Below are 13897 nucleotides of genomic sequence, written 5' to 3'. Positions count from 1 at the left end.
ATGGTCCTATGCATTACCAAGAGTCACAGTTGTGCATATCAGGGTACAATTAATGCCCCTGCATACCTGTATGACAATAACTCCCACAGTGGGTTTTCAAACTGTAGAATGATTTCCCATTGACCAGTAGCAATTTGGCGCTGCACGTTTCCACAGTGTAATCGGCACTTGCTTCTTCACGGTCAGTGCAGCTCTCATTATAGTGTTCCTGTGATGGAGGGCTGGGGCAAGCTCAGCACTCAGATCCGGAAACGTGGCCTTTTGAATCCAGAAGTTCTACAGCCGCTGCATGTTGTCCCAAACCTGCATTACGATGCACTCCCACCAGTCAGAGCACATTTCTCAGGCCCAGAAGAGGTGCTCCACCACCTGCAGCTGCTGTGTGAATGCCCCCCCAACAACTCTGAATTGGTTTTTGCTATATCACACAACAATCTGTCCTCTATGCAATTCTCATCACCAGGGAACATGACTTTCTTCTTGCAACTCTGCAAATACCAGAGAATTAGATGTCCTGTGCTTGCAAGGATCAGAACACTGCAGAGCTGTGCTATCTGTGACAGAAGCCTTGAACCTGCAGCATGGCCGCCCAGAGGCAAGGGGAAAGTGGGGCAATTTGCCCCAGGCCCTGCAGGGGCCCCAAAAGAATATAGTATTCTATAATATTGCAACTTTTTTTTTAAATGGAAGGGGCCCCCAAAATTGCTTTGCCCCGGGCCCCCTGAATTCTCTGGGCAACCCTGCCCTGCAGACAGTGAAGAAGGCAGTACAGGTTTGTGGGATTTTTTTTTTAAGAGCACAAAAATTATGGGATATGCATGATAGTAGGGGGATGGAGAAAGGTGCATATGCTGGGAAATTGATTACTTATTCCTAGTCACTCCTGAGAGACTCATTTCTGCACGCATTGCCAAAAAGTTCCCACAAGTCATAGTGCTGAACAGTGGCGAGTTGCACACTGAGATACCTACCCAGTGTGCACTGCATTGACACAAGTATTCCCAGTGATTGCACAGTACCAACCCCAAGGAGCCAATGTAATTTGTGCCAGCCAAAGTTTGTAGCGTAGGCATGTCGTTAGGCTCCTAACTTCCACTCAAATCAGTGGAGCCAAAATAGAAATTAGGAGGCTAAGTTGCTTCAGGGATTCCACCTAAAATGACCTTCATCTCTCTTTTCTATGATTTGATACTACCGTGCTTGTTAATTACATGAGACTTTTAAAAAACACACATACCCTTGATTTTTGCTGTAAAGAATAATTCTATGTGGAAGATGATTTCAATGTCCTCAGCAAGAAATGAGTCTCAAATAAGTTGAATTAATTTTTGCTGACTTCAACAGATAGTCGTCGGTCACTCAAAACATATCCTCTGAAGGATCAAGCAGCCAGGGAAACTTAGCAAATTTTAGAGCTATGTGCTTAAAATATGCATTAAGTAATTCAAACCAATTTTAGGGTGCTTCAGACTATAAATTTCCCTACAGTGATTGTACATCATTGGCTCTGCTTTACAAGAAACATTTATAAACTTACGAAACACTCAGCTATAAAAAATGTGCTCCAGGCTAACATTGGGCATTAAAAGGTCAAGGAGTAATTTTTTTTTTTTTTTACATTCCCCACCCACCCACCCACCATTTGTTTAGCCATTTGAGATTAAGAGAGCCAAAAATCACCCCCCAGCCCACTGGTATCAGATATTGTTTTATACTCCTAGGCTGCAGCAAAAACAATAACTTGGGTTTTTAAATACCAGTTTTTGGAACATGAACTATTGCATGGCCAAGGCTTTTGGAAGATGATGTTTTAGAAAGATAACACTTCTGAAAATGTATCACTTGCAATGTTATATTGATTGTGAGCAGTTCTCTCTTTTAGGACTATAATAATGCATATATTAATGGTATATTAGGATTGATCTATAATACAGGTCAATAGGATACCAAATATCCAGCTATTATGTAAGCGACTGTGTGGAAAAAATCCAACTAGAAACTTTTGGGAACATGGCTATTTTTTCCAGGGCTGTCGTCTCTGGCACTGCTGACTCAAATTATCCCAAATGTCTGTCACCAACACCAGGGGCGGCTCTAGAAATTCCACGGCCGGGGCAGAAGTGCCTACGGACGGTCCGGTGGTCCCGCGGCTCCAGTGGAGCATCCGCAGGCATGCCTGCGGGAGCTCCGTCCGAGCCACGGGACCAGCGCACCCGCCGCAGTCATGCCTGCGGCAGGTCCGCTCGTCCCGGGGCTCCGGTGGACCTCCCGCAGGCATGACTGTGGAAGGTCCGCCGTAGCCAAATGCCGCCCTGCCCCGACAATGCCGCCCCACGCGCCTGCTTGGCGCACTGGGGTCTGGAGCCGGCCCTGACCAACACTATTCAGCATTTCCACAAAGCATAGCAAATATCAAGAAAATCTGTGCAAGCATGCAGATTTCAGAGCAATATGAAGTGTTGTCCTTTAAACAGGAAAGAGAGGGATGATGGAGGGAAAGTGGTCCTCTACATATCCATCTCCAGCAGAGGAGGCACTGAAAGGTATGAAGCAGCCCATTCAATTTTAGGGAATGTTTTCAGCTGAACTAAGAACATGGAGATGAATACAACCTGAAACAATAGCCGAGATGTGTGAATTGCTCCATTCATCCAAGTGTGTGTTCCCATCATACTCCTAAGTGCTTTAGAGCTGTGATATGCATGAAGTATACCAGTTCTCAGCTCCCCAGCCAAAGAGGCAGGACTTCCCCAGATCCTGGCTCATGAGGGGGCAAGAGGGGACCTCAGACTCCGCCAAAAGAGAAGCTCCCCAGAATCCAGCTCACCTTAGAGAGAAAGATGGTCCAACTGCAGTAGACTAGATCCAGGTGCACACGCACAGGAGGCAGCTCGAACACAGCCAGAGGGGCAAGGCTCCCCAGTGTCCCAGCTCATATATGGGGGGTTGGGAGGTGGATTCAGAGCCTCCCGGATGTGGGCACAAACATGCATAGGAGGGAGAATGTGAGACTGACAGGTTGTCTTTGCTCCTATTTACCCCCATGTTCCCATTCCCATAGGGTTGCCAACTTTCTAACTGCTGAAAACCAAACACCCTTGCCCTGCCTCTTTCTCCAAGGCTGAGCCCCCCCCCCCACACTCCTCTGCCCCTCTTTTGGGACTTACCTGCTGCCTGCAGAGCCAGGCTGGGAGAAGCTGACATGGAGCCTGCCTAATCAGTGTACAGTGGGGTTTGGTCCCTATAGCAAGGGGCCTGGGCCATCAGGGCACAGGAGGAAGGTTGGGCAGGCTTCCCCCCTCCCTGGGCAGTGACACCTACCTCTTGGAGCCTGGTCCAGAAGCCACCCCCTGCTCTGTTAGGCATCAGCAGCTAAGCTCTTGCTCCTCTGACTCCAGCCACAGCTGCTGCTGCTCTTCCCATGTCCCAGTGGCCAGATACTGTGGCCAACTGAACTTTTAGCATCTGGGCGTCTGTGCTGCCCGGACAATGCCTGGTTCCCTTTTTGACTGGACATTCCAGTCAAAAACTGGACACCTGGCAACCCTACCTTTCGAGTGTACCACCTCTCCACATCCCCTAACCCTCAACCTCTCCCACCATCATCTGCTCTTATCCCCCTCCCTTCTCTACAGCCTCAACCCCCCCCCTTCTCCTACTTTTCTGCCCCATAGACACTCTTCCCAGGAAGCATTCACATATTTAATTTCCCCCTCCTCTCCCTCTCCCCCCATGATTTTGGTGATGCAGGGACAGTAGGATGCACTGCCAGAGCTAGGCAATTCCATGCCTCCCTAACCTTAGGCCCCCCAAGATCGTTCCCCTCCTCCCCATATCCACCACCCCCCCATAATCCCCCTTCCCTCACAGCAGCCTTCCCCATCCCTATTCCTCAGCCCCCCTAATATGCCCAAGGAAGTATTCATATGTAACTTTTTCCCATACTCTCATTACTTTCCCCTAAAACTAGAATTGGCACTTAGGACTCAAATTGTAGCAGCCTCCAGTCATTCAGTTCAAAACTCCTTTTGTCTTTCTTATGTGGGGGCTTGTGATTAACTGAGCTTTGATTGCTGTGAGGTCACCCTTTAATAACACAGCTGAGATTCATCCAGAGACAAAGTGAGGTAATATCTTTTATTGGATCATGGAACAGCTTGTGCTCACCACTGTGGTGCCTCCTGCTGGTTGCTGCAAGAATTAGCTCTGTCCATCAGCAGAGCACCATCCTCTTGTGGTGTCTCACTGTCCGACGCTGTTTTTTTTTTTCTTTGACTGGGTTCTGCGCAGCCACTCCAAGGGCTGCTCTTAACCCTTTGCCAGCCAGTGAGGGACAGCTGCCCTGTCACAGACCAACTTCTGTTGGGCAAAGAGACAAGCTTTTGAGTAGCTCCAGACCTGTAGCCCCAGACCTGAAGAAGAGTTTTAGGTATCTCAAAAGCTTGTCTCATTCACCAGCAGAAGTTGGCCCCATAAAAAGGATTATCTCACCCACCTTGTCTCACCCATCCTGGCATCAACACAGCTACACTATCATTGAGGCATTAGTACCTCTCCATTTAACAGTGCAAGGCAGCAGAAGCAAACCATTTCGGGAGGAGGCTCTAACTTGGGAACCCCTTTTGTCAAATGACCCAAAATGTGGGTAATTAACACTACCCAGCATACTCATGAGGCATACTGAATTTCAAAGCAATCCAGTTAACCACTTGGATTTTAGAGCATATACAAAACAGTAGGAATGGAAACTCTACCTGTTCTTGGGTATTGGCATGTATACAGTGTAACAATCAACAGAGCATCTATAAGATGCCACAGGACTAACAGACGTATTGGAGTATAAGCTTTTGTGGGTGAATACTCACTTCGGCAGATGCAAATGTAACAATGTACATTTTCTTAAATATCCATCTCAATTTAGGGTCCATACATTACCTTGTGAGTGCCATGGACTAGCCTACATAAAACTCAGATTGAGACTATGTTGACCCATATTTCATCAATAGTTTGATCTTTAGCTCTGAGCAAAGCCAACAACCAACCTAGAAAACTTTTTTTAAAAGGCTGTTTTTTAACCTGGTACTCAATGACTGACTTGAAATTTGGGTTATTAAACCTACCCCACACTGTATAAAGGAACAGGGTTGTTTTTTTTAAATCCAACTAAGTATGTCTATCAGAGATGACTTTGAAAGGTCTGTCAACAGTTGTGACTCAACCTTAACACTAAGTGGTGCTCCCACACTACTATAATTCAAATAAGTCATACAATTTTGGCTTAAATATAATGTCAGTTGATGGCGTTTGTCTAATCCACCCTAAAACAATGCCAATATGAATCCTTCTCACAAATATTCCCTTCAGTTAAGCCTATGCCCCCTAGAGCGATGAAGATTTCACAAAGCTCTATCCTCATACTTGTTTTGGGATTTCTACTTTTAGTTTGTTGCATTAAAGGTATGTATGAAAATATGTAGAATAGGTGCCTTCTCCATTTTAATAATCAGAGTTTTCTAAAGCAACCATGGTATTATCAATCTTTTGTCGTATATGGGTGGTGTAAGGAGATGCTGTGTTGGGGCAATAATGCATGGATGACCACAGTTATGATTGCAGAAGATGCAGTGATGCATACCTTACTAGATATTCAAGAGCAGGACTGAGCAGAGGGATTCAATTTTCACTTGGATAAAGAAGTTCAACTATCTGAAGGCAAAACCCAGCCCTGTGTATTTATGAAGCATAGGGACAGTGTTAAATGTTATAGTCAGCCATGGTAAAAAGGCAGGCTGGGATTTTCAAAAGCTCTCAGCATCAGTCTAACCCCATTCCCATTGAAATAATTTACTACTGACTGTAATGGAAGCCTGCACACAGCTCTTTTGAAAGTCCCCTAGGGTACGTGTACACAGAAAATAAAGACCCAAGGCAACAAAGTCACAAGTCTGCTGCTCCTGAGCTCTGAGCTGTAGGGCTAAAAATAGCCATGTAGACATTTCAACTCAGGCTGCAACCCAGGCTCTGAATCTCTTCCCTCTTGCAAGGTTTCAAAGCCCAGGCTCCAGCCCAAACCCAAACATCTACACTGCTATTTTCAGTCCCTCTGTGTGAACTCAAGTCAGTTACTCTGAGCCTTGCTACTACATGTCTTTCTTTTGCGCTATAGAAATACTCAGAGTGCCCATTATTCTGATAGTGGATAGTCCTATGTAGGCAGGTAGCAGATTAGAACAGACTGCCCTTCCATCGAACACTCAGATATACAATACATGAGTAAAGTGGGAACTGTGGTTCAAGGGACCTCTATTAAAAACACCGCCTTTGGGGCAAATTCTGTTTCTCTTGTTCATGTGAGAAGTTCCATGGATTTCAGTGGGGCTGCTCATGCCGAGTATGGTGAGCAGGACACGGCCCTGTAAGTGCAATTAAATCAACTTGTCTCTCGAAAGAGATCCAGGTATACAACATTTGAAACATTCTTGTTTGTACTATTCATAGTTTCTGTTCCCTCTTTACGTTTCAGCCACCCTGTTATTAAAATCATGTCCTGCTCAATGAGCAGCAAAAGATTTAATCACTGGTGTAAACTTACAGTTAGGCTGAAACATCTCATCCTCCATATGGAAGAGAAACATAAAAATGACAATCAACGGGTGTTTTACACTATGGCCACTCCCCTAATGAGTGAACTAAAATGATGGAGTCACCCATTCTGAAAGTCAACTCCTTCCGCTAAATTTGACTTCTGAATCTAATAGGGAACGTAATACAAGCTTGTACTCCATTTTTCATTAGCGTGCACGCTTGTTTCTCAGATGACCGAAGATTAACAGAACAGGAATGACTCATAGGAAAGACTCAGATGCCAAGGGGAGTCCGCTAACACTGTACCTAAATTTGAAAATGCATGATTTGTATCTCTTCTACCAATGCCAAGGAAACTGCTGTATATCAATGGCTTGTGGCAGTTTTGACCTTCAAAAAGTACAGAACTCCTTGGGAGGTACAGATGGCAAGACCCACTGAAAAGTGCGTCATAGGCACAATAAGCTTCTGATTTTCAGACTCAACTATCTACTGTGATATAATGAAATAGTCTGATGGATGCAGCAATATATTAACACATGAGAAAGTCTGAATAATAAATATCCCTTTTTGCTGTATCTAACTCCCTCAAGTTTGGGTTTTGCTTTTGTGTATTCAGAATCATATCAAGGACATAAATAAAACATTCAGCAACATTTTATTACCATAAAATAAGATGCAGTGTTATTTGTTAGAGCTACAACAAAACAGCTTTTCCGGTTGCTCAAATATATTTCAAATATTAATTAATGTGCCATAAATGAGGCTTGTGATAAAGTCTACTGTCACTAATAGATTTGTTTACTCAAGGGAAGTATAAGAGAAAGAAAACAAATGGCTGGAAATGCACTAAAACCTTCAGTTACATTACAGTCTTTATCTGTCCCTGATTCATGCTATTCTTCTGTAAGAACAGCATTTTCTTTTGCCTCTTCCTTAACTATTACATACTTTCTTCCATCCTGGAGATAGTTGGTGTGGCCCTGAAGGCCCAATTCTGAAAACCATGACCACCATATGCAAGCATTTATATTGCATTCATGAGTGATAATATCAGAGCATCTCTCCATGCAAGTAGCCTCTTTGTAATACTGTAAATGGGGCTACTTGGATGAATAGGGACTAAATTAAAAACTCAACTTATCTTGCATTTTTGTACAACACCCATCACCATAGAACTTAAGTGCTGACTGTCTATGTACATGGTACAGAATAAGATCTTTGGAAGTCAGTTGCTGCACATCCATAATAGAATATGCAATATGTTCTATTTACTATTTATTGACATTTTATGTATTATATAAAAGACCTGTATTAGAGCACTGTGAAGCATATCAAGCCAAACTTACCCATGGCCTACTCCATTAGAGGCACTCCATGTCCTTCCTTTACCTGTTTTCCTGGGTCTTCCTCTTGATCAATTGGAAGAAAAAAAAAAAGCTGAGATCCCAAATATCCAGCAATTAACTAGTAAATCCAGAATGCTCCTCTAGCTCTCATTATTTCACAGAGCCATTGTCTGAGCTCTGAGATCCAACAGAAAGATCTGCATTAAAATTTGTTATGCACAGAGAACAAAACAATTAATTTTATTCAAAATAAAAAAAGCTTCCAATTTAAGAAAATTCCTAAAACCAGTCAGTAGCTCAGTCACAGCCTTAAGTCTTTCTAGCTCTACAGTAGGTCACTATGTTTTACTTACAAAAAGTTTCACAGCATCAGAGCTCAGTCATTAAAAAGTGTGCTCCCAGTTAAAACTTGGCATATAAAGAAAGTTTTAAACCCTAAGTGGTTAAAAATTCACATGCACACAGCTAGTTTTTAAAAGTCATTTACAACTTCACACTTTGGGGAAAAAAAAGCAGACATTTGGCTACGTTCAGCTTTAGTGCAATGTAACTGAAAATAATGGCATCTACTTACACCAGGTCTGAATTTGGCCCAGTGCATTCTGGGCATTCATTTGCTACACATGAAGTAACAGTGCTTAAAAAGACAAAAAACTGTCTGAATGCCAGGATCTCTGGTCCTGATCCAAAGCTTACTGAAATCCATGGAAAGGCTCTCACTGACGTTGACAGGTTTTGGGTCAGACCCTATGAGTGACAGTGCTAATATCAAAACTTATTTCTCTTAAAATTAATTTGGCACATAAGGCTATGGAGGGAAAGGCTTATCAAAATCAATTACACCTCTTGGGGGTAGGGAGAGGTGCAGAGTGTCATTTTCATTTAAGACTTTTTCAAATAATTAATGAGGTATAGAAAACAGTCTAATTCATCTAGATAACTCTGTAAATTTACAGATAGATGTATACCATCATATCAAGGCAATTATGGTCAGTTTAGGTCACAGCATAAAATCCAGACTTAAAAAATATTTTTGAGACACATGATCTAAATATCTCAGCTACCTATGCTGGATTTGCCTTTAAGCCACCATTCAGGGAAAGAAAGAAAGAACACGTACACTTATGCATGTGCTTAACTTTAAGCAACCAAGCAGTCTCATTTAAGTCACTGCAAAACATGTGTGCTAAGAGTTAAACAATTTGCTGAATCAGACCTTTTTATTTGTGACCCCTACATATCATCCATAGTTATAGATGTTAGGTGCATGTCCACAAGACACTAAACCCTTCTATAGTTAGTTAGTAACAAATTAAGACTCAGATTAGCCAGATTTCTCCCTCATATACTCCAATGTAGCCCCACTGATATCACCATCCATGTCAATGCCATTGATGCACACAACTGAGAGCTGGGTTGGTCCCCGTGTTATCTGCCTGAAGATTTCTAGGCATTGTGTAATTAACCTACACTATTCTCGAAGTCTTGCAATAACATCCTATTATCTCAGCACAAATGCTCAAAGTGGGCTGAGAGAATTAGATTCAGCAAAAGATAGGGGTAAAAATAGAACTGCAGTCTTGGTTTATGAAAATCTGTAAACACTGCTAAAACACATTTTAAAGATATATTTAATGGGTGGGCAATTAACAGAACATCTGCCAGCTAACAAATACAGAGTATAGCTCTTCTCTGATGTCATTTCCTGATGCAGCAATTCTAGTAGTGGGACCTTTTTTTGGAAGCACAGGATAGCCTTGTAGCATCGATCTTTTGTATCGATAAGGGAAATAACCGTTTCAGAAACACATGGCATGACCTTGAATACCTGGCTGTGAACTCCTAGTTCTGTTAGCTATTAATGTGAAGATAGCTTTCTATTGTGCGGCGGCAGTCATTTAAGTTTTGCAATTGTTTTGTGAATTAGTCTGTGCTCTTTATAACAGTGATGTCCTGTAAAGGGCCACTATATTTTTTTGTGCACACATGTTTTATTACAATGGGGGGGGGGAGAATAATCTTGGAAGTTATCAGTCCACATATCAACACTAATAGGTGTAGTCATACATTTCAACTTGATATGATCCCATTCAACTTTGTTAAATTTAGACTGTCTTAGACTATGTGCCTGAATTTAAGGCGAGTAAGCTCTTCCTTTTATTCCTATGTCTGAGCTATCCAGAATGGGGCCAGAAGCACAAGGGTAGGGGGCAGGCGTACACAAACATTTCGTTTGTGGCAAGTCAAGGCCACACTCCAAACTCACTGTCCGTGTGGCTCCTGTTGACACACATTGACAGTTTATATTGAGCTTGCTCTAACCCACTTTGAAATGGAACTAGATCAAAGTACAATACAAAACCATTAGTGTGTGTTGGCAAGAGCCACATGGACAGCTGGTGAGGGGTAAATTCACAGCAAGCCAGGGTGTGAATCAAGTGTTCATGTAGACACGCTGTAAGTGGACACCCTCCGGCTCTCTCTTCTTTGGCAGATGGGTAAGGAGAGGTAGAATACAGGGGATCCCAAGCTCTGCTTCTCTGCCCCACCCACATATTTGCTAGCATAGCTGAGCGGGCCAATGCAAGCGGGTAGTAATTTGGCCTACATCAACAAAATAGTACCCTAGTCCCACCCAAGCAGAAGATGAATTAGCCCTCAAAGAGGGACAGCTAAAAAGTGGATAAAGTACTCTGAAAAAAAGGGGTAACAGCTTTGCTAGGAAGCCAGAGAAAAGCGAACCCACAAGAAGGGAGGTTAAGAGACTCTAGCAGAACACAGGATCCCTCTTGTGGGAGAGTGATGGGAAGAGGGGAAGTTAAGCAGAGAGTTTGAGGATGGATCAAAAACCTGCTGTATTGTTTGGGGGTTTGGACTCACCAAAGGGTATGAATTCTTCTGTGGCTGAGGGGCCATTATACTTCTTTGAGAATCTGTCAAGCTTCTCCTACTGGAGAGCTGTGCCCAGGGAAAGACATTGGGTGGAGATTTCAGATGATCACTTCGTTTATTTTGGACTTTGGCTGCTCTAGAAAAGGTGGAATTTGGGGCTTAATTTACCCAGCCTGCTAGAGGGAAACTGAGGCAGTGGTTTCACTCAGAAGTTCAATCAATTCATCCATCCCAAAGTCTTCTGTTCCATTTGTACTGGTTGTAGAACAACAGAGGACACCATACCACAAAAGCACAAAGAGGGTTAGGATCAATAAGAGTAAAAGAAACTGACTAGATAGTCAACTCCATGACAAGAGTAAATTCTAGAATGCAAAAAAAACTGACCTCCCCTTCCTTCCCCCCCCCCTCCCCCAACACACACACAAAAACCCAATATGCTGCTTCTCTGGAAGGCTGTGCAATTGTTTTAAGACAGAGTATGTGTGCTGAAGGTTCAACCTGGTACAGAGAAGATCATTAGAGAAGAGTGCCAGACCATTTGAAGCCTACTCTACAGACAAGCTGATCTGGAAACTATTAAATACAAATAATCCCCAAAGTAAGGTACAAATGCACATAATTTCATCAAAAATATATGGCTGAAATGTGATGGAATTATGTTCTTTTTACTACCTGGGCTATTGGGGGCGGGGGGAGAAGAGAATCAGAATAGGTTCTCGTAAGATAACAAGATACCTAACAAGGTAGGACAGCAAAATATTATTGCCCACAAACATCAACAGAAAGAAGAAGAAGATTTAGAAATAGCAAGAGCCTGACAAAAGCAGTTTAGTTTTCTAACTACTGAGAGAGATAATTATCACATACCCAGTCATCAATGTTAGATAATCAGCATGACAATGGAGATAAATCCCTTGGGTTTCTGACAAGCAGCTTAAAATGCATCTTACAGCACTGGCATAGAAATGGAAATCCACATTCTACTGAAAAAATTAAAGAACCATCCAGGAACAGAACAAAGTTGGTCCCAGAATAGAACTCTGAAGGATTTCAGTTAATAGCTATAGAAACAGAACACAATCTGCATCGCTGACACATAAGACATGTAAGATCAGAGTAAAAATGCAATTCTTATTACCAACACAGGTTTCAGTACCAAGGTGTTTTAAAGGTGCTTTGCAATAATTTTTTTAAAGGAGAATTAAACCAGCCTACAAAATCTTTAGTGAAAGTTGAGACACACACACACAAGTTTAGACTCAAACAAGAGTTGCCATCATGCCAATCCTCTCTGTACATCAAGGAAGAGTTAACAATGTTAGTAGAATCAGGGCTTGGCTACACTGGAGAGTTGCAGCGCTGGTGGTGGCTTTACAGCGCTGCAACTCACTCACCGTCCACACTTGCAAGGCACATACAGCGCTGTATCTCCTTGGCTACAGTGCTGGCTGTACTCCACATCTGCCTGGGGAATAACAACTGCAGCGCTGGAGTGCCAGTGTAAACAGTGATTAATCTTAAAACTGACCTCCAGAATTTTCCCATAATGCTTTTAACTAAAGAACTCGTTGTTTTGTTATGATGCCTCTCTTTGTTTTGTTGTGAACTCGGGGCTCCCGGAGCTGCTTATCTAAAAAACAAACACAGCTACTGTTTGCTGTGAATGAGGCAGGCAGGGAGATGAATGTCCACAGCTAGTGTTTGCTTGAGGAGAGAAACAGCATGGTGAGGGGGGAAAGGGAGTCCATCGGAGCAGCTGCTTATCTGGTCTGCAGGCTATTTGCATTTAAAAGTGAATGATGGGTTGGGGAAGTGGTCAGAATTTGCAAGGCAGGGAGCTGACAGTGTCAGCTCCAAAAATCCACTCTCTCTCTCCCCTATGCTCCCTGTCACACTCCACCCCACCCCCCTCTTTTGAAAAGCACATTGCAGCCACTTGAATGCTGGGATAGCTGCCCATAATGCACCACTCCTAACACCACTGCAAATGCAGCCACATTGTAGCGCTGGTAGCTGTCAGTGTGGCCACACTCCAGCACTTTCCCTACACAGCTGTACGAAGACAGCTGTAACTCCCAGCGCTGCACACCTGCAAGTGTAGCTAAGCCCTCAGTTTGAACATTGGAACTTAAGACTTAACTTATTGGATCAGACTGGAGGGCTATCTTGTTCAGTCACCTGACAGTGGCCAAAAGCAGATACTACCTTCTTTTTAAAAAGCAAGAACCTCACAATAAGCAGATATGGAATAATTAGCCTCCTACATTAGGTTTCATGTGGATCTTGAATAGCGAGAGACTGATTTAAGCCCTGAGGCGTGAGTTTAGTATCCTTTCCAATATTATTATAAGTAATTAGGATAAGTCTGGATAGTCACAAACATCCAACCCCTTGTAGAGTATTGCATTTTGTGTTTCTGCCTGTGGAACAAGTTCTTCCACCATTCCCTTCTTTATAGGCTCTAACTTCAGGGCTTAACATTCTACAATTGAGAACTGGGCAAGACTCCTTTGGAGTCTGTGGGAAAAGTCAACTCACCAGAGCACCCTTTTGTAGTTGGGCACAGCATAGCAGTTTTCTCCTGTGGCGTACACTCTGCCATAGGTCACTCTGGTCCCACAGCGGTCTGCCTCTTTTTGTGACTTTGCCCTCCAGTCAGGTCATAGTTTAGCTGTATTTTTGTTAGTGGTGGAACTAAAGTCCAAAGGCATACCAACACAGAAGATCCTTCTGCTTCCTCTGTTGGGCTTCTATGCCCTTTTCTCAGGGCTTGCAGGGGAACTTAGTCCAACCCTCCACTCTGGTTTCCAGCCACTTATTGAACAGCTAGGTCTGCTCCTTCAGGTGTGCTGCTGTTTTCCTGAGCCACTTCCTATCTCTGAGCCCCTCATACTGTTCCCCTACAGCCTGCACTTATCATGGCTGCTTTTCTGGTTTCTCCCTAGGTCCTACCAGCTCTCTATTTCTCTGCTAGAATTCCAATCCCTCAGGACTGCCTCTCTGTTCCCTGCCCCAGCCTTTCCCAGACCTGGCACAGGAATTAGTTCCAAACTGTGACCTTTTCCAGT

At 43.3% G+C, this 13897-nt stretch overlaps 1 protein-coding gene across 1 annotated transcript in view; it reads right to left on the bottom strand.

Moving 5' to 3' along the window:
* Nucleotides 1–7953, bottom strand: part of GALNT18 (polypeptide N-acetylgalactosaminyltransferase 18) — a 520203-nt gene extending 512250 nt beyond the window's left edge. The window contains exon 1 of the mRNA XM_045016612.1: nt 7935–7953. Coding sequence (XP_044872547.1) covers nt 7935–7938 — 4 coding nt within the window. The 5' untranslated portion in view covers nt 7939–7953. The remainder of the gene's footprint in view (nt 1–7934) is intronic.
* Between the last annotated feature and the right edge of the window lie 5944 nt (nt 7954–13897).

This window comes from Mauremys mutica, chromosome 4, assembly GCF_020497125.1.
Source record: "Mauremys mutica isolate MM-2020 ecotype Southern chromosome 4, ASM2049712v1, whole genome shotgun sequence".
In the NCBI taxonomy this organism is placed as follows: domain Eukaryota; kingdom Metazoa; phylum Chordata; order Testudines; family Geoemydidae; genus Mauremys; species Mauremys mutica.
This window is presented reverse-complemented; position numbering and strand designations above follow the sequence as displayed.